The 26,272-nt window shown below is 37.3% G+C and overlaps 4 protein-coding genes and 1 long non-coding RNA gene across 10 annotated transcripts; 2 read left to right on the top strand and 3 right to left on the bottom strand.

The window, feature by feature from the left end:
- Window positions 1-696: 696 nt before the first annotated feature.
- LOC113729615 (uncharacterized) lies at window positions 697-7,935 on the bottom strand. The gene is made up of 14 exons (XM_027253885.2): window positions 7,611-7,935; window positions 4,093-4,204; window positions 3,850-3,962; window positions 3,641-3,763; window positions 3,385-3,557; window positions 3,128-3,203; window positions 2,922-3,008; window positions 2,319-2,399; window positions 2,193-2,225; window positions 1,869-1,922; window positions 1,726-1,767; window positions 1,541-1,619; window positions 1,387-1,457; window positions 697-1,292 (listed from the first exon to the last, which is right to left on the bottom strand). The coding sequence occupies exons 1-14, from the start codon at window positions 7,794-7,796 to the stop codon at window positions 1,194-1,196; spliced, it is 1,329 nt and encodes a 442-aa protein (XP_027109686.1). The 5' UTR covers window positions 7,797-7,935; the 3' UTR covers window positions 697-1,193.
- Window positions 7,936-9,540: 1,605 nt separating this feature from the next.
- Window positions 9,541-15,629, bottom strand: LOC113730682 (uncharacterized). Of its 3 annotated transcripts, none has more exons than XR_003458381.2 (14): window positions 15,192-15,629; window positions 13,785-13,896; window positions 13,502-13,614; window positions 13,292-13,414; window positions 13,026-13,198; window positions 12,784-12,859; window positions 11,517-11,603; window positions 10,857-10,937; window positions 10,722-10,754; window positions 10,456-10,525; window positions 10,330-10,371; window positions 10,157-10,235; window positions 10,005-10,075; window positions 9,541-9,888 (listed from the first exon to the last, which is right to left on the bottom strand). XR_003458381.2 is itself a non-coding variant. In XM_027255540.2 (14 exons), exons 1-14 carry the CDS (start codon window positions 15,381-15,383, stop codon window positions 9,790-9,792), a joined length of 1,335 nt encoding a protein of 444 aa, XP_027111341.1. In that variant the 5' UTR covers window positions 15,384-15,619; the 3' UTR covers window positions 9,541-9,789. The 3 variants fall into 3 exon arrangements, 2 of the variants coding, with proteins under 2 accessions (XP_027111341.1, XP_027111342.1); XM_027255540.2 differs by having other exon boundaries at window positions 10,472-10,525; window positions 15,192-15,619; XM_027255541.2 differs by having other exon boundaries at window positions 10,472-10,525; window positions 13,998-15,324.
- Window positions 15,630-16,762: 1,133 nt separating this feature from the next.
- Window positions 16,763-19,024, top strand: LOC140036620 (uncharacterized). The gene is made up of 2 exons (XR_011840170.1): window positions 16,763-17,202; window positions 17,320-19,024. It is a non-coding gene; the product is annotated as an uncharacterized lncRNA (long non-coding RNA).
- Window positions 17,940-21,529, bottom strand: LOC113730681 (nifU-like protein 4, mitochondrial). 3 transcript variants are annotated; one of them, XM_027255537.2, is made up of 4 exons: window positions 21,156-21,480; window positions 20,536-20,697; window positions 18,718-19,245; window positions 17,940-18,227 (listed from the first exon to the last, which is right to left on the bottom strand). In XM_027255537.2, exons 1-3 carry the CDS (start codon window positions 21,355-21,357, stop codon window positions 18,737-18,739), a joined length of 873 nt encoding a protein of 290 aa, XP_027111338.1. In that variant the 5' UTR covers window positions 21,358-21,480; the 3' UTR covers window positions 17,940-18,227; window positions 18,718-18,736. The 3 variants fall into 3 exon arrangements, with proteins under 3 accessions (XP_027111338.1, XP_027111339.1, XP_027111340.1); XM_027255538.2 differs by lacking the exon at window positions 17,940-18,227 and having other exon boundaries at window positions 18,568-19,200; window positions 21,156-21,529; XM_027255539.2 differs by lacking the exon at window positions 17,940-18,227 and having other exon boundaries at window positions 18,568-19,245; window positions 20,536-20,692; window positions 21,156-21,297.
- A 43-nt stretch (window positions 21,530-21,572) lies between these two features.
- Window positions 21,573-25,904, top strand: LOC113730680 (uncharacterized). 2 transcript variants are annotated; one of them, XM_072078693.1, is made up of 5 exons: window positions 21,573-22,192; window positions 23,107-23,821; window positions 24,229-24,485; window positions 25,138-25,537; window positions 25,657-25,904. In XM_072078693.1, the coding sequence occupies exons 1-4, from the start codon at window positions 21,901-21,903 to the stop codon at window positions 25,155-25,157; spliced, it is 1,284 nt and encodes a 427-aa protein (XP_071934794.1). In that variant the 5' UTR covers window positions 21,573-21,900; the 3' UTR covers window positions 25,158-25,537; window positions 25,657-25,904. The 2 variants fall into 2 exon arrangements, with proteins under 2 accessions (XP_071934794.1, XP_027111336.1); XM_027255535.2 differs by having other exon boundaries at window positions 21,574-22,192; window positions 24,229-24,595.
- The last annotated feature ends 368 nt before the right edge of the window (window positions 25,905-26,272 follow it).

Genomic DNA, 26,272 nt, shown 5'->3' with positions numbered 1-26,272 from the left:
TACCTAGAATTGACTATTGACAATTTTTGGTGGTAGTTAGGTTTTATTATTATTATTACACAGGTTCGGCACATGTCACTTGGTCAAGATCGAATGCTAGTCAAGCGCGAGTAACTTGATAATTATTCAAGCCGAGTTCAAGTATGGGTTTTTCAAGTTTGATGGCTCGTTGAACCTTATCGAGTGCAAAGTAATTAATTAAAAATTATATATTTAGTTATTATAATTTTACTCTTTTATGCTTGTGAGTTGTATAAATTATCAGAATTACTTTTTTAGTAGAGTCAAGTACTTGATTTCGATCATAATTGCAAAAAATCTAGCATAATCGAGTTGATCCTGAGTTTTTGAATCATTCTTCGAATTTGAGTTCAAACTCCATTTCTCCTACTCGCTTGAGTTCGAGCAGTACCTCTCTACTATTGAGTTGAGCTATACTCGCACTCGACTCGACTCGACTCAATCACATCCTTAGACTGAACAGCCTATATCATGAATACTGAATGTTGCCAATAAGGCTTCCAAATTTTTTTTGTTAGTAATATCCAAGTTTGGATAGATGTAATTTCGATTATCACCATAAGACAAGACAAGTTTCGAGACTATAAATTCTTTATACGAATTCTTGCAGATTATCCATTGACAGGTCCTCCTCACGTCGGCAGTAAAATTCGAGTAAGTTGTACTCTGAGAAAGTTAGAATGCAAGTATTCCTTTTTCTTTTCCTCGGCTAGTTAAAGTTTTCTTATTATGGCATAAAGTTCAGTAACAGCCTTACCAATTACAAAAACCACACGTTTTCAGCAATCTTGAAAGACTTGTGACCATCATTCTACATATTCTAACCTGGATGCAGAATTGCTGTCGAAAATATGGCAGCAATATACAGCAATTTTCCAACGAAAACCCAAATTTTCTGTTCGGTAAAGTATATAACTAAGAACAAAATTTAACTATGTATCTGCCAGGAGAAGAAACAATGCATTTCTGGGAAATGGCTAATTGGCTAATACATGGCAATAGCCTAATCATCATATTTACCATACAGGATAAGAGAAATGCCACAGCTTCAGAAAACGTGCTGACCCAATCTAAATATGGTTACTGGCACCATCCAATTTTGGCGAGAGTGGTGTTTCCACAGTTTCAGAGGCCATCCTGATCCAGCCTCGTAGGTTTATTGGCACCACACACTAGGACAAGAAAGGCGCTTCAACATTTTCTGCATCAACCTCGGAGGGTTGATTTGAAGTATTTGGCTTTAGCATCGAAGCAAAACAAAGTGAAATAGCCTAACAAAATGAAGCACCAGATTAACATAGTTGTTCGATATATCATCGAATTTCATAAGGTGGGTGAGAAAGCAAGAATGTGTAGAGGCATTACCACAGCAAATGATGCACATACGAAGCTGAAACCCTTGCAGTCAAATGGTGCATTTTTTGACAGAAATAAATCTGGAGCATGAAATCATTTGTTAAGCAAAATCAAGAAAAGAATCCTTTGCAATCATAAAGAAACGGCCAAGTTGCCAACTCACTGGTCAGTGGTGTCATCGCTAGTGGCGACAACAAAATTGCAATAGACTGCACGGCTAAAATAAATCCTTGTGCCTTTCCCTGTGATTAGAGCATGAAGCCAGTCTCCAGGTTTTTAATTAATCGAAGTTCTGGTTAAGAGAAATAATAACAACAGATATATGTATAAAGAACTTAGTTCACAAACCTGATCAGTTGAACTTGCCGCTTTTGATATGAGAGCAAAACTCTGTTATAGGCAAAAACTGATCAAACTGGAGGACAGACACAATCGTGAAGTTTTTGAAAGCATAATAGCATGCATTGCATTTTATTAGTCCAGAAACTTACAGAAGGCTTCACAAGGACGTTAACAACTCCTAAAGAAGCAGTGAAGTACGGTACCTGTATTTGGAACGGCTGGTGATGAACGTTTCAAGGACATTCTACTTTCAAAATATCAGCTATACACTGCTGCCGCAATGTGATGTAAGTTGTAAACAAACAACAACAGATGCTTTAACATATGGAATTATGGATCTTTCGCGTATGGAGTGCTGATTTAGCACCAATAGAGAGTAAACATGGAAGAAGAATGCTTACTCTCTCACTCTTATCTCTTCTCAGAAGAGACTGTTTCCAATCTAATTTGAATGTAAAGAATTAGTTTCATACCCATGGAGCCCATGCTAAGCCATAAAGCAACGCCTGTAAAACAGAAAGTACCTCTCTGAGAAAAAAGATCCATGGTGCGAGTACTATAACAGGACTAGGTGTGAATATTTTAACTAGCCAACTTACATATACTGCAGACGAAATGCAAGCTGCACAGAGGACAACGTGCTCTCCAACCAAAGGAGTTATGATGGGAAGCACCAACAACTGAAGCAAAAACAAAGCCAATGGTAAGGTAAAGAAATTGTGGAGGATTCAACCCCCTTTAAAAGCAAACGTTGTGTGCTTAGTTATGCAAATCATTTGCACATCAACCAAAGATGAAGTTTATATGGCCACTACTGAAGTGACTGAACCAGTGGATATTGAGTTATTTTGTGCAGATCTTTCTGAAGGGATTTGAAAGATTCACTTAGATGTTACTCAAGTCAAGATGCTTCATGTGCTTCTTGATACATTTGATCGTCTCTCTTGGTAGTGTGCCTTGGCAATTTAATCATCGGTAGAATTTGAAAGAAGAAAAATGAACCCTTAAAGATCCCTTATGAACGTATTCCATCAGTGCAAAAGCTATATGTGGCTAGTTATAGGGAGCAGCAGTATTATTGTTTTGTGCCCATCTTTCTACTAAGCTGCACAGATTACTTTCCATATTGACCAGGGCACAAAGTAAGAACCGCCTTTAGGGATTTATGCCAAAGAATGGAAGAAACAGGTATCATACAGTACCTGGGAAATGATCGAACCTACTCCAACCACCATCAGAATTTCTGAAAATTGATTTTTGTCAAAACCAAAAGCCGCCTTCAGATAATACTGCAAAAGTAGCAGAAAGTAATTTGGGAGTAAAAATACACTTGAAAGCCTCAAATTGAGTAACTGGACAAGCAACTGAATCTCAACTAACATCCTCTGTTAAATTCCAGATAACATACCAGTAGGGTGCTGTTGACGCCAGACATCCCCAATTCGTAGCAGAACAAAGCAAGTGAAATGCACTTCAGTGTTGGGCTAAGGATAAAACAAGAACTTATTTCAGAAAGTATAGGAAATAATATGCTGATGGAAGCCATCTGGAAATTATAACTTTCAAGCAAAGCCATAATTATAGGTGCTAAAGAAATCTAGGAGACATAAGATTATGAATTTAACACTTAAAAAACACAGCCAAAAATTGAATGTGTTGTATTACCTGCTAATGACAACATTAGCTGCATATCTCATTGAGTTGTATTGCTCTTGAACAATCTTATACGCCGCCTTAAAATATGGCAAACGCTGGTCTGCTTTTGGAGCTGGTGTTACAGTCTCAGACAGATAGATTGCCATATAAACAGGAGAAAAGATCAACAGGACTACAGAAACCTGAAATGGGAAGATTGATTTACAAATATCACTTTGAAAAATTAGGCAAACAATACTTGTTTCTTTTTGCGGTAGTGACATGCCAGAAAAATATAAGCCCCGGGAAGAAAACGAGCAAGAGCATTTCCCAGGACATGGGAGGTAGAAAAGAGGCCCATCATCCAGCTAAAACTTGCAGCCTTCGTGTTGTCGTCAACAACATCTGCCTGCAAGCAAACAGAAAATGCCACTTACAGGTCTTCACAGCCCCTAAAAAAGTTGTACCCAATAAGGTGTTGAAGAAAGATCTTACAATGTAAGCAGCAGTAATGCAGTAGATACTTCCTTGAGTAAAGATCAAATTAATTGTGCGAAGAACATAATAAGCATACACAAAGCCCTTTGACTTATTGATGACGATCAAAGCTGCCAATACGAAACATAATAACCTTTACGTACGAAAGAGGTAGTAAATTCCAAGTGCTTGTGTAAAAAATTGTGAATGTGCAAAAGTGTAGGACATGAAATTACCATACACAGACTTTGCAATACTTACTGAAAGGAAAAATGCTAGTAGATACTGTAAAAAGAAGAAATGGCTTTCGACCATGATCATCTGAAAGTTGACCTAAAACTGGAAGAACCACCATTTTGAAGATTCCAACAGTCTATATGTGAAAAGACATAATTAGTTTAACAAGCAAATCTATCCCATTCAAGTAAAGAAAGGAGAAGGTGATCAAAAGAAAAACAGAAGCTAAATAAAGTGTATCAAAATTGTGCAAGTGATGAACTTTTTTTTCGCATGCCATCAAAACCATTCTAAATTTCTAATATTGCCGCTGACCATGTCAATTTTACTTTCATTCTTCATTTTCATCATAGAAAGAAAATAACCATTTGGTTTCATACTAGCCAGCCTTTGCTGATATTCATGCATGTTTACCTCTTACTCGTCGATTGTGCTAAACTAGACTTGGGAAATCCAGTGTTTGAGAATTTATTTTTTCTCTTTTATTGAACTCTAAATCTACTCCTATCCTATCTGTTGATGGAAAGTCAAAAAATTCCGAAGTCCAAATTTCACTTATGGAAAATGTGAAAGAAAACTATTTTCCTACTGAAAAAGCTATGCCCAAAAATTGCAAAATCCTAAAATAAATGAGAACTGAATCATTCAGGAGTTGCACTAATCTTGCATATTCCCACCAAATTTCAAACGACGCAAATATGCCCTTCATTGAAATTATCATCTATATAGGCTCATTCACCAGTGTCATTAAGTTTATCCTGCTCTGACTGTAAGATGTACCGGTGTGTGAAAATCTAAAATGATAAACTTCACAGAATGCTACGACCAATTTTGGCAAGACTTAAACAGAGATCCCATTTGAAATGACAGATAAATATTTAACTCTCATTACTTTGGAACAATGGAAATTTGGAGGTTTGTTGGGATGGAGGGACTACATCTGCCTTTGAAAATGGACCAAATGCAACTCTTCTTGAAATCACAACCTTTGAATCTACCAAGTAGCCGCAAAAGCTCATTGTTTTGAATTACTCGTGTTATACAATTCCAACAAAAAGGAATCCTAAAGAAATAACCTACAAAAGGTCAAATTTTACTTTTTTTTTTTTTCAGAAACTGAAAGAAACTCACACAGTTAAGTTGGACTAAGCATGAGAGTAAACAGTTAAATCGCCCCGAAAGCAATCTAAGAAGGGATCTACAAGAAACACCCATCCAGTCGATTGGTCACAAAAGGTCAAATTTTACTACTATCATGGAATTTGTCAAATGTGGCACTGTCCTTGGTGGGTCCATGTGTGAGTTTATTAGTATTAAAACTTCTCCAATAATCTGTACCCTCTTTCTTGAATCTAATAACTTTAGGGATAATTGCAGAAACCTCTCCTAAGGTTTTTAACACTAGCACTCACCGCCCTTATAATTTCTAAAATTGTACTAACCTCCCCTAAGAGGAAATTGGACCTATTACTAACAATAAATTGTATAATTTTACTTTTATACCCTAACTAATTGCGGAAACTTAATGAAATAATCTTAGAAAAGAAAATTTATTTTTTGTCAACAAATTGAGTGACTAATTAAATTAGATTACCTGTGAATTTTAGTATCATTAGCCATTGTAAGCAAAACTAAGGAATGGTGCCAACTGAGGGGAGAAAACAGCGTACATGTTTCTATATTATGTTCTTCGAACCAGTCAATTTAAGTCTAATTTTATAAAATTGCAGGGAGGAAAATCAGTAAGCAATTATGGAGTTTCTACTAAAGTAAGTATAAAGAGAACTTGCATAAATATATCTGCTCAAGTCATTTTTATTTCAAAATCTCCTCTAGTTCAGCCCACAACTACTTCTCAAGTTGCTACATCTCTTTCCATTAATACAGTTATAACCCTGTAATCTGAAAATATCAACAGCAGTAGCAATTTTAGTACGTAATTCTAATGCACTTACTGCAGTTTTCATTTACTAAAGACAACTTTATCTTATTAGTATGTATTTCTAATTACTTGTAACTAGACTTATCTCATGCTCAGTAACTTTTAATGATGTTTAAGTATGCTATTAATTAGCTGATTGCTCAGCGATATTTTTTTTTAGGTATATGATTAGAGTTGACAACATAAACAGTTGTGTTACCCCTATAAATAGCTATTCATATTACTAATAGAGAGTTTTAAAAGTGACGTGTATTCTTTATAAACTTTGTTGCAATAACCTGGATATATAGTCATTTAACTAGCCGTTAGTATTCACCGTTGTTTCGTTGGTAAAATTCATTCAATTGTACTTACACTCCTTGAATTTTGCTAATTCTTTATAGGGTTAAAAACAAAAAAACCCCATGTGATAAACCTAATACACAGAAAAGCCCCCCATGGTTTCAAAATATACAACACGACCCCTCATGCTTTGAACTAAATTGTAAAGGTGACGGAATCCGTTAAACTTAACGGAAATGACATATTGGAACCTAAAAAAAAATTTTTATACCTAATTTTTATCAAATATACCTATTCTACCCCTTAACTCTCAATTCTCTCTACTTAGAAAATAAAATAAATGATTTTTTGAGCTGTTTTTTTGTTGAATTATATCAGGGTATTTTGGTCATTTTGACCATTTCCGTTAAGTTTAACGGATTCCGTCACCTTTACAATTTAGTTCAAAGCATGAGGGGTCGTGTTGTATATTTTGAAACCATGGGGGGCTTTTCTGTGTATTAGGTTTATCACAGGGGGCTTTTTTGTTTTTTACCCTTCTTTATAGCTTTTCATATTTTGTCATTCCTTTGTTAATACAACTTGGCAAGTAGCATTAAGGGCAAATTTGGTGCAAATCCTCATCTCAAAATTTTTAATGGTAACTTTTCTGGCATGGACTGAATCTGCAACACAAACCTTAAATTCAAGAGTGGTAAGTGCTATTTTCTAAACCATAAGGGAGGTGAGTGTTAGTATTAAAAACTTCAGGGGAGGTTTCTGCAATTATCCCATAACTTTATTAGGCAACATTATCAAGAGGGCAATGGCTTAACGATACAAAAGAAAATTGTTAGTACACTAACAAAGTTCTTTAAGGTGAGAAATGGAAAAAAAATAAGCATATGTCAAGCATAGCATAGGATAGTCCAACGAAGACGTTGTTATGCACTTATGCTACCTTTGAAATACCATTATGTCAAACAGATAGGTAACCATTATCAACATAGTTCAAATTTCTAGATGAAAGTCTACAAAGAATTACTGAACAATTCAAGGTCAAGAATCTGACGTGATTAAACCATCTAAGTTAACTGTTGGTAGCAACAGTTTCAACTTCAGAAAAACTGGTAAATTTCAAACCATTATCCCATTAAAGAAAGACTTCTCCAAAACAGAGAGAATCCCACTTCAATTCCTATGAACACCTCCACTGATGGATGAAGAATATATGTATATGAAACAGATACACACGAAAAAATCACACGGAAATAAAAAGGGGAGTGGGGAAATCATCATTCTTTCGTTCATCCATTCACGCAGAATAAAATTCTCTTACGGTTTGCTGAAGACCATTGAGATAGATGGCTTGAGGGCAGGTGGATTGGGCTGGACAAAGAGCATTAGTAGTTACATCTACAAGAACTGAATGAGTCATCTCTTCAGCTGTCCAATGAAGACAGAGTGGGAGCAGTAGGTGCACCAGTAGTCTCACTTCTCTGTTGTTTTTCCACCACCCCACCATTTCTTTTTCGGTTTTTCCTCTGACACAAAAAAAAAAGACCCTTAAAACAGATAACCAGAGGGATGAAGGTTCTATGTGGTGGTGCTGGGGCTGCCGGCAGTTGAATATAAGGATACTGACGTAAAAGAAGCAATGGCTTTGGCTGAACTTCCCTACTAATATATTCCCTACTAATATACTAATTCATAGTAGTAGGAGTTTCCCAGGTTGTGCCTTTGGTTTTGAAGTTTGAACCAGTCAACAGAATCCTTCCCATGGAAGGAAAACAGGCATGCAGCATTGGGTGAGGCGCACCCTTGATGGGCGTGTCACGTGCGTGCCATCAAGTGGCTTTCGTGGGCAATTGAAGTCTTAATTACTCCTGCCCAACTTTAAATCAAAGGCTTGGATAATAATCCTAGTTTTATATTAAGGTCTTAATTTCTTTGACATGATTCAGAGATAAATCGGCATACATATGTGGACCACTTAAAAACAGAAACTCCGCAATTGCAGTTCTTGATTATACGAACTCTGTGGTAGTCACAAAAGATACAGACCCGTTTACCTTTTAGCAATTTAATGCTGACTTTGTTTTGTAGTACATGCGAACAATGGTAACTGAATTTGGTAAGAGATTATTATTAGGGTTAATTACATTTACCTCCCCTGAGGTTTGACCAAATAACGAATCGATCCCTGAGATTTGACCAAATAACAAAAAGGTCCCTCAACCGTTAGTCTTTGCCGTTGACTGTTAGGGTTAATTACATTTACCCCCTTGAGATTTGACCAAATAACGAATCGATCCCTAAAATTTGATCAAATAACAGATTCCTCCCCCACACTAACTTCTGTCACTTCATTTATATAATATAGGAAAAGTATAAGGAGCTGGTACATTATGGAAAGAAAAAATGCATACTACATTTTCAACCCCTTATTTGCTAGAAATTTTAATTTTACTTTATCTTTTAAATAAATTATTTTTTGAAAAAATAGGTACTTTGTTCATATAATTGGGAAAAGTCGTAAAGCACTGGTATTTTATGGGATAATGGATATTACCCCATGTAATCCAAATTTTGTCACACTATTTCACCAAATTACAAAATACGTGTATGGCAAATTTTGCATTACAAGGTCTATCAAAATTTACTCTGCTTTTATCTGTTAAATAAATTAATAATTTGTTGGATTCAAAATTTTATCTGTTAACCAAAATTTTTTTCTGAAAACACAAAAATCGATAGGTCAAAAATTTGATGGAAATCAATAAGGGTTATTCAGACTTTTGGCTATTTCCGTTACATATAAGTGACAGAAGTTAGTGTGGGGGAGGAATCTGTTATTTGGACAAATTTTAGGGATCGATTCATTATTTGGTCAAATCTCAGGGGGGTAAATGTAATTAACCCTAACAGTCAACGGCAAAGACTAACGGTTGAGGGACCTTTTTGTTATTTGGTCAAATCTCAGGGATCGATTCGTTATTTGGTCAAACCTCAGGGGAGGTAAATGTAATTAACCCATATTATTATTAAAAAGAACATGTTTTTGCATAATCTATCTTTTTTATGTTGCAAAACATGCATAGAATTGTGTACGAAATGGCAGGAAGTGCAAAGTGAAAAAAAAAAAAGAGGATCAAGAAAGCCCCCTTTCCACTTCAGGAATCCAGTGTGAATTATGACCAGGAAATCACTTGAAAAACAGTCAATGAATGGAGTACAAATCAGGCATCACGCTCAGAAAGGAATGCAAATTAAGCATAACAGAACTATAGATTGAAACACACACACACACACACACAAATTATTCAGAAATAGGCCAATGGCCATATTACATGAGAATGAGACCAAATCATAGATACAACTCTAGGTTGGAAAAAGACCACAGCATTGAAGGACTTGCCGACCGGTTTAAATGGAGTTACTAGCACCAGACAATATGACGAGAGTGATGCTTCTACAGCTTCAGAGGATGCCGACTCCTCCTTGGCACCATATATACGCTATGACAAAAGTGGTGCTTTATTGTGTTCTGCATCAACCTCCAAGGGTTTCTTCGAAGTATCTGGCTTCAACATAAAAGCGAAACAAAGTGCAATAGCCTATGAAAAGGAAGCAAGCACCGGAGTTAGGACCCGAAGCGCTGACACTCATATTTGGAGATTTAAAATTCATAAGGAGAGACGACAGGTGAAAGCAAGGAGGTGGAGAGGCATACCACAGATAAAGATGCACACACAAAGCTGAAGCCTTTGCAGTTGAATGGTGCATCTCTTGACAGGAACAAGTCTAGAGCATCAAAAAATTTCTTAAACAACTAAGCCAAAATCTTCTAAAATCTGAAAAAGATTGCAAAAGTAGCTTACTTACTGGTTAGTGGTGTCATTGCTAGTGGCGACAACAAACTCGAAAATGACTGGACGCCTAAAATAATTCCTTGTGCCTTTCCCTGTGATTAAGACACGAAGTCAATAATTCAATTAGATAGCTACCAATTCCAATAACTTGAAAGCTTTCCTTCATGTTTCAAATAAGATAGCCACCTGATCAGTTGAACTTGCTGCTTTGGATATGAGAGCAAAGCTCTGCAATCGACCAAACATGTTAAAATGGAGCACATATGAAATGACGAATTTTGAAGAGCACAATTGCACACGTTTGCATATTACCGGAAAAGTCACTTACAGAAGGTCTCACAAGGACGTTAACAACTCCAAAAGCAGCAATGGAGTAGGTTACCTGTATTACGAATGGATGGCTGGTAAAGAACTTTTCATTGACATTGTAGTTTCAAGTTTTGGCCGTCATGTTTGTAGTGCTAATTTGGTACCAATGCAGAGTAAACATGAAACAGTCGTGCTTCTTTACTCTCCTCTCTCTCCGTTAATGGTACATTTTTTTACCAATTTATTTTGTATGGAAGAGTTGCTCTTACCCATGGTGCCCAGGCTAAGCCAAAAAGCAAGGCCTGTAAACAGAGAGTATCTCTATCGATCAAATTTCATGGTATAAGCACTATAACAAAAACAAAGTTTGACAAACCAGGTGCTACATTAACTAGGCAGCTTACATATACTGCATTCGAGAGTAATGCTGCACAAAGGATAAGTTTCTCTCCAACCAAAGGGGTGATGATCGGAAGCACCAGCAACTACAGAAGAAATACAATTTTAGCAAATAGTGAGTAAAGAAGTTAAAGAAGTTGTGGAGGACTCAAGGCACTTGAAAGGCAAAAATCATGAGGGTGGTTAAGTAAACTATTCAAGCCTCAATCAGTAATGAACTTACGTGGCTACAACTGAATCTGAGTAATGTTGAATAAAAAGCAATATACCGTGTGCATATATCTTGTATGCAGATCTGTCTATGATGGAATGACCAAGAATAGGAGGGAGAAAGAGAGGGTTGACCTAAATGTCCCACACGGTAATATCTTTTTCTGCTTCTTAGACCTGTTTGGTTATCTTAAGTATCTACTGTACATGCACTTTTTTTTAGCTGCATGGACAATTTAATCATCCATAAGATTCGAAAGAAGAAAAATAAACTCTAGAAGATCCCTTTTAAACGTGTTGAATTAGTGAAAAGCTAATGTGCCTACGGATCTTGCTATTTTCAGCTTGTCATTCTACTGAGCTACACAGATCCATTTCTAGGTTGATCAGGTCACCAAGTAAAAACTGCTTCAGGAGTTAATGTCATAGAACGAAAGCAATGGGTTGTAAATTACCTGAGAAATGACTGCACCAATATCAACCACCATCAAAATTTCTGAAAATTGATTTTTGTCAAAACCAAAAGCCGCCTTCAGATAATACTGCAAAAGTAGCAGAAACTAAATACACTGATAGGAAAGCCAAAAGGAGCTAGGCAGACCTAAACACAGCGCAGCAGGAACATTTTAGATGGAAAATGACTCTCAAGTAGTTTTGACTTTTGAGATAAATGTCACGAAAAAAGGGGAAAATTTCTTGGTTGGAAGAATAACTGTAGAGTCATTATGTGTAGCTTGATGACAAAAAGGAACCCACACAAAAGAGAGAAGTTCAACCCACAGAAGTGAAAAAACAAAAATTTGCAAATAAATAGCAAAAACCTGTACTGAACTTCTAAGGATCATCAATAAGTCTAATTCCTCTATCAAGGGAATAATGAAGTTGGGGTTGTGAAATCAAGGATTAATTGACCAATTTAACAAATGAAGGATACACTTAAATATGATTGCAAAATTAAGCAATTGATTGCTATGTTTGAGCAACCGACTTAAACTTTACCACATTGATGTATCTATGCGAGTATACAATCACTTAAAAAGATGCCTGTCATTGAAACTGAAGTTCTGCAACGAATTGTCCTTTTCATTTATCAAAGCTTTTCATAACTTCTTTGTTGAACTTCTCTGCCAGGAAAGAAAAGATGACCAAGGAGATCTCCCTAAGCTAATGATAATCCATGTTGATGGGAAATAAATATACAAGAACAATTAATACTGCCTTCTCATGTTTCCTTTGTGTTTTGCCTTTTTCGTGTTCATCAATATGCTCCAAACATGAGTACGAAATAGATGCTTGAGGACTTCAATCTAAGCACAAACATTCCGCAATATATGGTATTTCCTAGTTCAAGAGGCTCTTAGCCAGAGGTTTTTCCAAAAGTAAAATGCAAAACCAAGCCTAGAATAGGACAGAAGATGGAATCAAAAAGAATCTCAACCAACTAGCAGGAAACTGAGGTAAACTCAATGAATTTTGTTCAAATTTCCCATGATGCATCCATAAGTTTATGATTGGCAAAGATACGCGATTCCGTAGCAAAGCCATCAAATTTCTTTTGCTTCATTATCAAAATTTCGTCCTGCTAACTGAATATTAAACCTACTGTTTGATATTTTGCTGCAAAAAAGTTTCAAATGAATAGTATTGGACACCAACTGAATCACCTATATCTAATAGAACTTCAAGCAGTTGAGTTCATCTTTTATATTATAGATAACATACCAGTAGAGTGCTAGTGGCGCCAGACATCCCCAATTCATAGAAGAATAAAGCAAGTGAAACGGACTTCAGTGTAGGGCTGAGGAGAAAATGAAAATTGTTCAGAAAGCGTAAACTGTAGTATGCAGCTGTCAGTCACCTATAAATCATGAAGAGGAAGAATACTACAATCTAAGGCACAAGATAAACCAAACCATGTATTGGACATTTGAGGGGTTAAACTACAGAAGAAAATGATTATCTACCTGCTAATAACCACACCCGCAGCATATCTGATATTGTCATATTGTTCTTGAATAAGCTTAAACGCCTTCTTGAAGTATGGCAGACACTGGTCAACCTTTGGAGCTGGAGTTATAGTCTCAGCCAGAAAGAGTGTCATATATACAGGACAAAAGATCAGGAGGGCTATTGCAACCTGAAATGGAAAAATTGACTTGCGAAACAGTAGCTTTAAAAATTAGGCAAGCATTAATTGTCGCATAGCTCTCAGATAATTGCAGTAACATGCCTCAAAAAAACAAGTCCCAGGAAGAAAACGAGCAAGAACATTTCCCAGGACACGGGATGCAGAAATTAGGCCCATCATCCAGCTAAAACCTGTAGCCTTCTTGTTGTCATCAACAACATCCGCCTGTCAGAAAACAGAAAATGCCCTTTTTACTTTTATTATAATTGCAAGAAGGATCTGTGCCCAAAAGGTATTGAATGAAGTTGTTACCAGGTAAGCAGCAGCAATGCAGTAAATACTTCCTTGACTGAAGATCAGAGAAACAAACCGCAAAACGTAGAACGCATACACAAACCCCTTTGATTTATTGATTGCGAGCACAGCTGAAGAAATACAAGACACATTTATGTAGGAATCAAGATAAAAAATTAACATTGGAGTAAAGCCTTATCATTTCCACGAATTCACGAAACTTTTGAGGGAATACAAAATGTTGATGTCAAAGTTATTAACTTCACCTAAAAAAAGAAAGAAATGTTTATGAAGTGCGTACCGAAAGGAAGAATATCAGCAGAAAATGTTGCAAGGAGGAGTGGCTTTCGACCATAATCATCTGAAAGTTGACCTAGAACTGGAAGAACCACCATCTTGAAGATTCCAACAGTCTACTTGTGACAGCACATAGTACATAAGAGGAAACTTATCCCATCCAAGAACAAAAAGAAGAAGGTGAAGAAAGGAAAACCAAACAGTAAACACAGTATACCAAATCTGTGCAAAGTGATGATCTCCCCACATTCACATAAACACCATTCTATCAGTTCTGTTTGACTAGGTCAAGATTACTTCCGGCACTGTTTTCAGTATCCATCCTAGCAAATAAATAACTCTTCTGGTTCATACCAGCCAATGATTGCCAATATTCATACATGTCGCCAGTTATTTACCAATTAAGCTAAGTTATTATCCCCTGTTGGGGTTGGTTAGTCTACGAAAATCAACTATCAAGAATTCAATTCCTCATTTCATCTAAACCTAATTGTAGACCTGAAATTTATTACATAGTGGAATTCCTCTATACTAATGGAGATCATATTGTTCAAACTTCACTCAAAGAAACTGTGAAAGAGGATGAATTTTCCTATGGGAAAAGTTATGCTAGAAATTGCAAAAATCCTACATGATTTTAATCGTACCTTCAGATTCCACCAAAATTTCCCGTGACATTAACATACCCTTCATTTAAAATTACCCGAAAAAAAACCCCTCCATTTAAAGGATCATTTATTTCGCCTCATTATGAATTTCTGTAAGTATGAACTTCAATAAAAATAAATTTTTAATTTAATTAAAGCAAAATTACATAAGGAAGCTTTGACCAATTTTGGCATGATTGAAACACGTAAGAACCAGAATTTCATAGAAAAATTTTATTATTACTAAGAAAAATGTGCCCAGTAACACATTTTTAGCTTTGCGAAGTTATTAGAGGATGGAAAGGACAACATCATGCAATGCCTCTGGACTGTTGTCAAAATCAGAACTTCCATAAACCGCCCAACTAGCTGCAAAAGCTCGTGGGTTGTTACTCTTTTGCAGGCCTTAACTTCCAACAGACAAGAATACTGCAGAATTAACGCCAAAAAGACCCATCTTAGCAACAACTGATCACGATTAATTAGTCCGTAGCCTCTCATTGGTGGAGTCCATCTAAAGAGTTTGGTATGAATGAAGTTCAAAAATATCAAGAATGTCAGGTCATTAAAGCAGTAAATGGAGTTGATTAAAGTGCCAATTGGTCAGATTGAAAGCATAATGCAGCCCACCAAAAAACGAGAATTTACTTTATCCATCTTCTTGAATTAAAAAACACGCAAATCCCACCTTACATAACCAGTAAAAACATGCATTGGCAGAGAAGGGGTTGGGAGATTATCCATGCAGCTTGAGAATCTCTTACGGTTTGTTGAAGACCATTGAGGTCGATGGCCTCCGGGCATGTGGACTGGCCTGGACAAAGAACATTAGTGGTGACGTCCACAAGAACTGATTTAGTCATCTCTTCGGCTACAAAGTGAACACTCAGTGGCAGCAGTAGGTGCACCAGTAGTCGCACCTCTCTCTTGTTTTTCCACCACCACATTCCAACCATTTCTTTCACCTCTCCTCAACACTCTCGTCTTGCTCTTATGACTCTCACGCACACACACGCACACACACACAAACAAGAACATTAATACGCTCCGCCGGCCAACTGCGGATGATGGCTTGTTGCTGTCAACTCAGAATAAGCCTATTGGAGCATCATGTTAATTTGCCACTTTTCGTCTACAGGTGAAGAACATGTTCGCGTTTGCCATTTAATTTTTATGGACATGGAATGGTAGTCAAGGTTAAATTTTTCCATAAACTTCTAAAATAATTTTCTTTTTAGCATGTACAATTAAAACATGTCATTATGAACATTAGACAGATATTCTTCATTACATTACTGTAAGTTTCCTGAGTTGTTGGTCTAAAAAAAAAATCTCAATTACAATCATGCATTTGGTATTTGGAAGTCCTTTTTTTTAAAGGACTTGACTACATGAATAAAAGGATGAAAATGCAACCAACGAAACTCTTTTTGTTTGGCTAGGAAAAATATTATGTGTGTTTGGATATATCATTATATGAAATAATTATTTGAATTATATAATAAATATATTTTTAATCTTTTTCTCTCATATATATATATCACATTATAAAAAAGTATAACAGTGTCAAAATAAATAATTTTTCTAAATAATGAGTATCCAAACACACTTAAGTCATGTTTGATAATCCAATTCAACACTTAAACTTAATAGATTCAGATGCTAATATGTTCAAATGTGATTAATAATCAAAATTGAACATCTGAATTAATTAAGTAGCACTGAATTTTCTAGGTAAAATTGATTTTAAAAAATAAGTGATAAACTATTCACTTATCACTGAATGTGATATACACTCAAATATATTTGATTTAACATTTAACAATTCAATAACTTAATGAATTCAAACCTCAGACTTTAGATTTCAGATTTCAACCTTCAGTTTTATCAAACGCACTCTTATTGTTTCTTGTGTAATTATTCCTGTCCGTCCAAAGAGACCAAATAATAAAAGTTAAATTATGGCACTATCAACGAAGTTTCTCTATTTGTTCCATGCGGAATAGACAATGAAGTATCTCAGCATATACCATGCATGAGAAGGAATTGGACACGACAATGGCGTACTTTACTGGACATGAAAAAGGCAGCAAAGCAAAAATTGAGGAAGAATCCTATAATGTCTGGACAAAATTGCGAAATTGCGCGCTACCTCACAGGTGAGGTCAATGGAGCCGTCTACTGGTGACTAGAGTCACACCGGCAATAGATCCTTGCAATTTACCCTGTCATGAGATATGAAGCCAGCCATCCCACTTTAGACCTACCATATCTAATACATTTAACCTTTTCCAGGTCTTCAAGTCGACCATTCGTTAACAGGGGAAGAATGGAAACAGAAACAAGAGACATGCACTTCAGCAATGGGCTGAGGAGCAAACAGAGTTATTCAGAAAAGTGAAAAAGATAATATGCTGATGTATCCATTCACAAACCATAAAGGGTAGGAAAAGCTACATTAAAGCACTATAAAAATATAGCGAAATGACAATATGAATCGGACGCTTAAATCATCAAAGACGAAGGAATAAAGCTTGTAGCATTACATGCTAATAACAGGACGTGCAGGATGTCTCAATGAGTTATATTGCTCTTGAACCATCTTCAATGCCTTTCTAAAAAATGGCCAGGACAAAGAGCATTAGTGGTGGCATCTGCAAGAACTGAATCAGTCATTTCTTCAGCTATCCAGCGAACACACAGTGGCAGCAGCAGTTGGACCGATAGTCTAGCTTCTCTCTTGTTTCTCCACCACCCCACCATTTTTTTCCTCTTGTAAGCACTCTCCTGAACTCTTCTCTGGACTGATCACCCCACACTCAAGAACATCAGAAAAGACGCTCTCTCTTCTTTGCTTTATATATTATTTTCACTTTTTCATTCTTTTGCTAGCTTTTAATAAGGCAAGGGGAGGTGATAAATCGTTGCAGCAATTGAAGTTACATTGAAAACTGACGCGGGTACGTTCTTTGCATTTACCAATGAAGCATGGGTTTGGTTGAAAGTGAGGCAAATCCCACTATTTAGCACTAAAAGCTTGTTAAGTTGCACATTGTGAAGAGTTAACGATACAAGACATTTTTCTCCTTTGTCTTGGTTTATGCAGTTGCATCCAAAAATTCAAATTTCGATTTTTAAACTCCATTTGCTTAAAATGGTGCACAAAATTTTTCACATTAACCAATTAATTACCATATACGTTATCAGAAATGGTCATAGACATTTTCATACAATTATAGATCACGAGAACAGCCTAATGTTACTTTCCATCCATTCACTTGTTTATTCAGTTATCTTTTTGGCTGAAGCATGTAAAACGCATGCAACCTGCTGAAGTAGATACCAAAAAGAACGGTGTATGCGTTGGGTTTTGAGGTTACACGTATTGTTGCCAAGAACCCAAGGCATGATTAATAAATTGACACGACTTTTTTTGGGTTTAGGATTTTGAGCAGAGGTCTTTGAAAACAGCATAAACGTAGTTCGTGAAATTTAATGGATGAAATGAATCATTGACCAAAGAAGTATTATTGATTTACTGGACTTGCCTTTGTATATGGAAGAATGAATGCACAACCTAGGACGTCTTCATCTGTTTGCCCTACTTCAGATTAGAATACAAACTCCTAGAGGAACAAGAAAAATGGAAGAATTTGCTAAAACTTCAAGGACACAATTGAAGCCGAATCCACTACTAGGTTTCCAAAGCTATTGTCTGGACCTTTGATCCATCTCTGGTGCGTTACCTAATCCAGTTTTGCTTTTGCTGCCTGCCCACTCTATGTTTACCCTAACAAAACCTGCACGAGAAGAAGACCATAATCAACCTGACACACGTTTTGCTATTGCTTGTTCGCAAACCCTATTCCTATCCTTCTCGAAATAACCAACATATCAGAAATGCAATATAAAAGGTACCCAGTAAGTTGTCTTGGTTCCCATGTTTTCATTACTGGGAGAACCTTGGACACAGTACTACGGTACCACATTGAATTTAAACAAATAAAAAATGTCACTAAGCAGAATTACGTCCTAGCTGCAGGGAAGGGATTGACGACCATGAGTGGCTACTATCAAGATCAGACAAGTTTAGGCGGTTAATAAAGTCTGGACTTCTAAATACGGTGTCAAGATCAGACAAGCAAGATAAAGCAATGGTGATATTTCCAAGAAGAAGATATAAAAGTCATGTTGATGGGAAATCAAGAAAATGACTTTAATCCTCACACTATCTAGGCAAAAATTGGCACATACAACTGCTAGATACAAGAAATCTTCTGCACTTGTTACCTAATTTCTAGCACTTCAACTACTCATAAGCTGCTCCAGTCAGTGCAGGATCTTCATCTTCAGTATCAAGTTCCTGTTCCACACCTTTGACTTCTGGAACATAGTGCATCAGCATGTTTTCGATGCCAGACTTCAGAGTGACAGATGAGCTAGGGCAACCACTGCATGCACCTTGCATTTTTAGTCTGACTATTCCAGTTTCTGGAACAAATCCTCTGTACTCAATATCACCACCATCGTCTTGTACTGCTGGTCGAATACGGGTCTCCAAAAGTTCTTTGATCATCGCTACAGTTTCTGAATCATCTTCATGGATAGCTGTGTCCGTGGAATCCAAACTATTTGAATCCATGATTAGTGGCTTCCCAGACGTAGAAAAGTCCATGATTGCTGCAAATATTTCAGGCTTTAAAAATTCCCAAGAAGCATCCTCCGACTTTGTCACAGTTACAAAGTCAGAACCGAAGAAGACTCGTGTAATCCCTGTATCAGCAACAGACATAATTATGCTGGTGGCTGGCCAACAGCCTACAGATAAATTGGGACAGAAATCCCAACCAAAGTGAACAGAAAATCAAACAGTGATTGGGCCTATAAAATATAGCAAGTTCAAAAGAACAGAAGACAAGTATTGATTGCAACTAGCTACAGAAAGCACAGAACATATACAGAAAACTGAATCTTGGGGTGGTTAAAAAAAGAGTTTGTTTTTGTTATTCTTGCACCAAAACTTTTGCCTTTAAGACATATCACATGAACCAATTGTATTGAGACATATACATAAACTGAAGTCATAAGACATATAAGGCATAAAGCATAATCTGGTTTTTTCCACCCCAACCTTTAGCTAATAGCAACTTGCTCTGCAGATTACTTAGAAATAAAGCATCCATTATTCAGACAAAATCCAAGGGCTACTCAAGGCTATCAAATGTAAGGAATCACCACAGGCCAGGAATAGAACATACAGCCCATTTAGAAATTCCAGGCTTCCATCTTGGGCCTGAGGATCTGAAAAAGACTGGCTTCCATGAAAAGATCATTAATACAAAGTTTATTGTTTATTATTTTGCTACTGTTACATTCAGTTCTTTAGTCTCCATCAGCTTGCTTATTCTGTTGACTTGATCAAATCAGATTGCATTTCGTAGTGCAAAAATTACTAGTCAAAGGCTAGTGTCCAAACAAAGACAAAATTTGCTTTACTAAATTGTAAAATTTGTCTTATGTTATAATAGCTATACAACCACAGGTTGAGACTCAGGCAGATGTCAATAGTCTTTCATCTATGTAGAAGACAAGTGCAGAGATGACAAGCAATCTGCTAGAGGACAAAACCACATGTGCAGAACATAACATTATCACATCACAGTCCATGAGTCTGGTAGATGAATAGAAACCATTACCCGGATAGTGTTAAATCAAGCAAATACTAGCAGAATATCAACTACATTCAACTATGATGTACCAAGTGCAGCCAGGTTAAAGGTGAAGAACACAAAACAACAGAAGGAAGAACATCAAAGTGCATGACATATTTATCTCCTAGGTGAAGTGAACTTTAAAAGATTTCAAAGGGTTGAATTTCTATGAACAGATAAGGACCCTTGACAAAGTTATGCCATCAAACAGTATCGCAGATCTAATCTTAATGAAAGATCGATTGTTCCTGACCTAATTATGGCTAAAACTACCATTAGTCAAGTTTAGACAAGAACCATGAACTACAGATATCAAGCATAGCAGCAGAAGCATTCCAATGCACTTGTACATGGCATTCATGCGATACATCATAAAAGGTATGTATGAAAAGCTCACCATCAATTCCAAATAAAGCCTTTGCGAGAGGAGAATTCATGGCTGCACGAGCATTAGGAAAATCAGCACTGCCACCTTCCATGACAGGCTTCCCAGGAAAGAACATCAGTGACAATGGATTAGGGGTTGCTTGTGTTTGAATAAACATGGTCCTCCTCTGTCCTGTCCGAGGCAGTGTTAGATCAAGAAAATAAAGGTGCACTTGTACCAACGAAACATTCAAATGAATTAATTCAGTTCCGCATTTCATTCTCTCACTTGTCTTTCTGATAAAAAATTACTAACTTCGGGATTAAACTAAAGTTTATGAAGAATTAAAAAAATTCGGTTGTATTTTACAGTAAGCAGTACAACAACAACTTTTGGATTGAAAACTTAGCGCCATGTAACATCAGTAGAATTTTTCACGGACCAAAAAAAACAGAAGTCTTTTTGTGTAAATACTCTCTCCGTCGACTGTAACCATAAGACCTAAAACCTAGCAAACCCAGATAAGTAAGACTCACAATCAATCCACTCAGCACATATAATCTCCCAAAACCTCAAATTCCTCCCAACAAATACATAATCAAGAAATATTCAACCGATATACATGAGCTTAGTTCAAAATTTGGACTGACCTGCGAAATGGGTCGTCGAAGGTAAAAGTGATGATTTCAACGAATTGAAATCCAAGATGGAGTTGGACGTCGCCGCAGCATAACAATAGATGAATCGCTTGGGTAAGCATCGAAGCCCATTGATTCCGGCTACTTTTTGCGATGATAATGATCTCTTCCCATAATTAGCGGCTCGCCACATTAACCTTGCCAAATTCTTCATCGAAGCTCTGCGATAAAATTTCGGCCCGGCAGAAAAAATTTATGTTGCAGATGGAGCTGGAGCTGAAGCTGAGCTGAACCTTTCCTGTGGCAGTTTATAAGCCTTTGCCTCCTCTGTTTTGTCTTTTTACCAAAACACCCTCCTCCCTTTTCAGTCCTCCCACGCGTCTATTCTTTGCTTCCCTGTTAAGATTTTTTTTTTTTTTTTTAAAGTACAAAACATTGCATGAATATTCGACTGGCGCGTGCATGGCACGTGCCACCTCTTAAACGCTTTTCGAAGCATCTTTTCGCTATTACCAAAACTTCCAAAACAACCGTCAAACCCTATCTGTACTCTTTCCTCCTCCCCCTTTCTATTATTCCCTTCGAAACCCTAAACTTCCCCATTAATCTTCGAATCTTTTATGGTTTTTCTCATGAAATTGAACAGATTTTTTCAGTTGAGGGCTGAAAGCAACCTAATTTCCAGCTCACTTTGATGATTTCTCAAAAAAAAGATCCCTAAGTTTTTACCATCTTCTTTTCAATCATCGAAACCATCATGGATGGCTCTGTGGTGGATTCCGATCTCGGTGTCCCGCCTGAGTCATGGGAAGTTGCCGACTTAGACGCCACCATGCGCCGGCTCATGCTTTCGTCAGCTAAAAAGGAGTCCAATAGTTCTGTGAATAATAACGGTAATGGTAACAATCAATCTGAGCTCGGTGATGCGTTGGCGCCGGATTCAGCTGCGTCTTCGGCGAACTTGGGTGGGGGAGTGTCTGAGGATTTGATAAATTCTGTGGATCAGTTTCTTCGGGAGGCTTTGCAAAACCCTCGGGAGCGTCTTTCGGGTGAGGTTCTTTAGCTTTTTATTCTGTTCATGGATTTATTAGTGCTATTTATGCTTTTAAATTTGCAATTTTGTGTTTAATTTGTTTAGTTGGATTTGATTTTTAAGTTCAAGTGGATGTTTGCAAGTTTCTGCTAATTTGATGTAGTAATTAGCTCGTCCTGGTCGGTATTGGAATATTGATACAGCTTAACTCTTTAACGTTACTTGCATTGCCGAGAGTTTGATTTTCTAGAGGTGTGGCTATTCGTAGATAGTCTTTTAGGTAACTCACATCAAATGTCCGTAAGTTAGGGTTGTTAAGTATGAAGGAGAAAGGAAAGATGGGAAAAAAAGGGAGAAACGAGTCATTGCTATTAGTTGGGTCCTGAATGAAGAAAGGGAGACAACTTTTTGAAAATTATCTCTTGTTTGACATTGGAAGCATTGAAAGGGAAAGAATGCAAAATACCAATGAAATAGATAGAAAGAAAGCAACAATTTGGAATAGGTGGTCTACATCCTTTAGAGTATTCACCAATTGCATAATGGATGTGTAGAGGTGTTGTGTCTAGAAAATTCAGGTTTTGTATCTGTTTGTGCTTAGAAAATTCAGGAGAATTTGGAATATACATGGGTAGATGTGTTCTAGGGCCCCTATTCACCAGGTGCTCTTCTTCTCTGCTATGGGTTCTTTGTGCTGACTGGTTGCTTTGCTTGTAAGGAAAGGGATTTTCTAATTCTACTTTTTGTTGTGAACAGTTTAATGACTCTGATTACATTCAGAAATGTGAATTTTGAGTCGCTAATTATCTCGCATCCTGTATCTGATATGAGAGACATTAGAAATGGTTCTTCGAAAGGTGTTTATGAGTTTCCGTTATCCTTTCTGTTTTGGTTTTTCAAAGCTGGTTTTGTCTTCTTCTTTTTTTTCAGTTCTTCGAATGGAGCAGGATGTTGAGAAGTTCATACGCGATCCTACCAGACAACAGATGGAGTTCTATCAGCTCCCTACATCATATTTACGCTTGGCAGCCCATCGTGTTGCACAACATTACTCTTTGCAGTCAATGGTTCTGTTGGACAATAATTTACCAGATGGATCTGGCTCGAGAATCATTGTACGCAAGACTTCTGAATGTCGGATACCTTTGATTCGTTTAGCTGACATTCCTGTAAATCTGCCTTCAGAAGATACTGGGGTCGTTAAGGTTGCAATCAAACAGAGGCCACAGAAAGGGTCCCAAATTGCGAGTGGTTCAAATTCTCATATGTCAAAGAGCAATAGTTTGAAGAGTGTAGAGGAAAGAAAAGAAGAATATAACAGGGCTCGAGCACGGATATTCAACTTGAATAGCTTGAGCGCAGGTGCTAGTGGTAGAGGAGAAAGTGAACCTAGGACACAAGATTTTTCTCAGCATGTTTTACGTGGAGTATCGAAGACAGAAGAGAAATCTGTTCCAGGAGACGGGCAGCCTGATCTAAATGTCAGTAGGGGTTTGATTGATTCTATGACTGGAAGTAATAGATCAGCTAGAAGTAGGACTGAAAAGGAGCCAGCTGGTAGATCTAAAACTACTAATAGGGTGGCCATCTTTCGGGATCGTGAAGTTGATCGCAAGGATCCTGACTATGATAGGAGTTACGATAGGTATATATTCATTCTCCACTTTTGTTTGCAGCTCTATTCTTTTCTGCCATTAGTAATGGATTTTTCCATGTCGAGTTTGTTGTTGGAAATTATAAGCAGCGATAATTATTTGCACACTGTATGAGCAGTGGTTTCAGTTATCTTAGTTCTTCCAGTTAACGTGTCCTTATGAGCGTGCTAGAGTAGGCAGCATTTGAAATAAGTTTTACCTTATGATTTTGTTCCCTAGTTTCTGTTCTGAAATACAATAAGTGTGCTCAATTGTAATCATGGTTTTCGATATGCGTGGTCCTTCAGACTAAAAATGATAAAGAGTTGATGTGCCGATTATGTGTTGTCTTGGCAGCTATGGCTTATCTTCAAATGGGTTTAAAGTAATTATAATGAAATCATTTTTTTTCTGTTAGGTACATGCAAAGGTTTGATCCTGGGTTTGGATTTAGTGGAGGAGGATACACCATTCAGCCTTTGTACACACCTGCACTAAATTACAATACCGAATTCCCACAACTTGGCTCAGCTCCTAGGCCATCAATATCGAGTGAACACCAACCACGGCCACTTCCCCAACACCTACCTGGACCGTGGACTGCACCATCAACTCCTGCTATTACTTATGGTCCTCCGGAGACATTGATTCCTCCCTTCAGCCCAAATCATGTTGGTGCGCGTTCTAATTCAGGTCTATACTTACACACTGCACAATATCCTTGCCAGCATCCTGGGATGCCATTCATTCATCCTCACGAACAGGTTCACCAATCCTTTGCTCAGGTATAGCTGCCTGTCTTTTCCAACCTTCCCAAGTAGATAGGGGCCTTGAGAAGGTTCATATCATTAACTCGCTAGTTAAATTTGTGATGTAGCTTATGGTTATTTAGCTGCATCAAGTAATTTGCTGTTTTGGCTTGCATTATAAATAAAAGTTGCAGCTTCACTTCTTTGGAAAAGGCTTTTTGCCAAAAGTAGTTATGAAAAATTTTTTGTCTTCTTGTGACTTGCTCAACATGTTGGACAGGACTTTATGCACATGAAATTGTATGTTTTGGTGGTTGTGATATCTTATGCCATTCCATACAAAACTTGCAGATCCTTTTTCCTGTATTATTGTATTTGTGTATTGAAAGACTGCTGTATTCATTTTATAATCAGCATCTGCCTGGTGTATTCTGCTTATCTGCTTGCTTTTATAATGATGCTCAATGTAGAAGAGTCTTATGTTACCCAATTCTTCTTTGGACAAGTTTTATCCAGTGTTTTTGGTTTTTTGTTGCAAAAAGTTTGATTCACTTAATCATTTTTGCGGCTCCTTGCAGTCTCATCAACAGCAACCTGATGCTTCTTTTGGATTAGCCCGGCCCCGTTAAGGGGCATGGGCCATGCCTGCACCTTGTCAGAAGTATTTCGAGTGTGGAGCAGTTCAAGGAGGCTGCTGGAGCAGTACCTTTTTAGTGCTTCTGACAAGGATGCAGGCATAAGCAACCGAGGCACAATGGATTGGACAGGTCAACCCTCGAGTTTCCCCTGTTTGATCCATTGCAGGAGTCTCGGTTTTATGGAGCTTCATTCATGATTAATGAGGCTCAGTGGTTTGGGTTTGGCAAATGCGTCATTTCAATGTGCTCTTGAGCTCTGCTTTGCCAATGATGATGATGAAGAATGAATATAGGAAAAGAACTGTCGGAGCTGTCAAAACTTCTGCTTGGTCGGGAGAAGGTATTGTCAGAATAATTGTTCCTCGTACGGCCTATGAGTTATAATAGGTCGTGCTTCACGGGTGGACTTGATGCTTCTCTCACGTATTAAGATATTTATTTTTCCTGGTTGTGTTTCAGCACCATTGAACCCTGGAGGTGATCTAGAAGTGGAAAAAGGAGGGCTGACTGAGTACCTCGCCACTTGCGGTGGCCTTTGGAAGCTGTAGGTGCTGGCCAACTGGATTTGTTCAAAGCTCTGGTCACTTAAAAGTTTTTTCCTGTAAAATGTTCACATGAAACATTGGTGGCATGTGTTGTACAGATATTTCCTTTTGTAACCATGATTTACTAATTTTTATGATTATTCTAACCTATACTTGCATGTTTATTATGTCTCGAAATACCATGTGGGCTAGTATTGTTCTTATTGTCTGTTTTCATGGTGGTTTGCTTTGAGTCCATTTTTTATGATTCTAATTATGGATTGTACGGTATACGGGGCTTATTAGCTTACGTGCCCGCATCGTATTTTTCCTTTCCCAGGCCACGACATTGCAGAATGCAAGTGCTATAAACCCGCAGCATTTCATGAATAATGGCTAGCTATTATAAAGCTTGTACAATTTATAAAGCGCTACACTACGCCAACTTGTATACGAAGTGATGAGCCTGACGATAAAAATCCCTCCTGCATCAGCAAATCTTGATGTATTTTAAGATAATGACTAACTTGTGTTCCGTTGAGGAGAATTTT

This window comes from Coffea arabica, chromosome 2e (assembly GCF_036785885.1).
Source record: "Coffea arabica cultivar ET-39 chromosome 2e, Coffea Arabica ET-39 HiFi, whole genome shotgun sequence".
Taxonomy (NCBI): Eukaryota; Viridiplantae; Streptophyta; class Magnoliopsida; order Gentianales; family Rubiaceae; genus Coffea; species Coffea arabica.
This window is presented reverse-complemented; position numbering and strand designations above follow the sequence as displayed.

Excerpts from the sequence above, each read along its gene's own strand:
- LOC113729615 (XM_027253885.2), bottom strand. The coding sequence starts at position 7,796 with ATGGTGGGGTGGTGGAAAAACAACAGAGAAGTGAGACTACTGGTGCAC. Across the intron at positions 3,204-3,384 it reads GCTAATGTTGTCATTAGCAG|CCCAACACTGAAGTGCATTT; the intron begins GTAATACAACAC and ends TTTTATCCTTAG. Across the intron at positions 1,620-1,725 it reads CGGCAAGTTCAACTGATCAG|GGAAAGGCACAAGGATTTAT; the intron begins GTTTGTGAACTA and ends CTCTAATCACAG.
- LOC113730682 (XM_027255540.2), bottom strand. The coding sequence starts at position 15,383 with ATGGTTGGAATGTGGTGGTGGAAAAACAAGAGAGAGGTGCGACTACTG. Across the intron at positions 12,860-13,025 it reads GCGGGTGTGGTTATTAGCAG|CCCTACACTGAAGTCCGTTT; the intron begins GTAGATAATCAT and ends TTTTCTCCTCAG. Across the intron at positions 10,755-10,856 it reads TACTCTCGAATGCAGTATAT|GCCTTGCTTTTTGGCTTAGC; the intron begins GTAAGCTGCCTA and ends CTCTGTTTACAG.
- LOC113730681 (XM_027255537.2), bottom strand. The coding sequence starts at position 21,357 with ATGAAGAATTTGGCAAGGTTAATGTGGCGAGCCGCTAATTATGGGAAG. Across the intron at positions 20,698-21,155 it reads TTCGACGACCCATTTCGCAG|GACAGAGGAGGACCATGTTT; the intron begins GTCAGTCCAAAT and ends TGCCTCGGACAG. Across the intron at positions 19,246-20,535 it reads GGCTTTATTTGGAATTGATG|GCTGTTGGCCAGCCACCAGC; the intron begins GTGAGCTTTTCA and ends ATTTATCTGTAG.
- LOC113730680 (XM_027255535.2), top strand. The coding sequence starts at position 21,901 with ATGGATGGCTCTGTGGTGGATTCCGATCTCGGTGTCCCGCCTGAGTCA. Across the intron at positions 23,822-24,228 it reads TATGATAGGAGTTACGATAG|GTACATGCAAAGGTTTGATC; the intron begins GTATATATTCAT and ends TTTTTCTGTTAG. Across the intron at positions 24,596-25,137 it reads TTCACCAATCCTTTGCTCAG|TCTCATCAACAGCAACCTGA; the intron begins GTATAGCTGCCT and ends GGCTCCTTGCAG.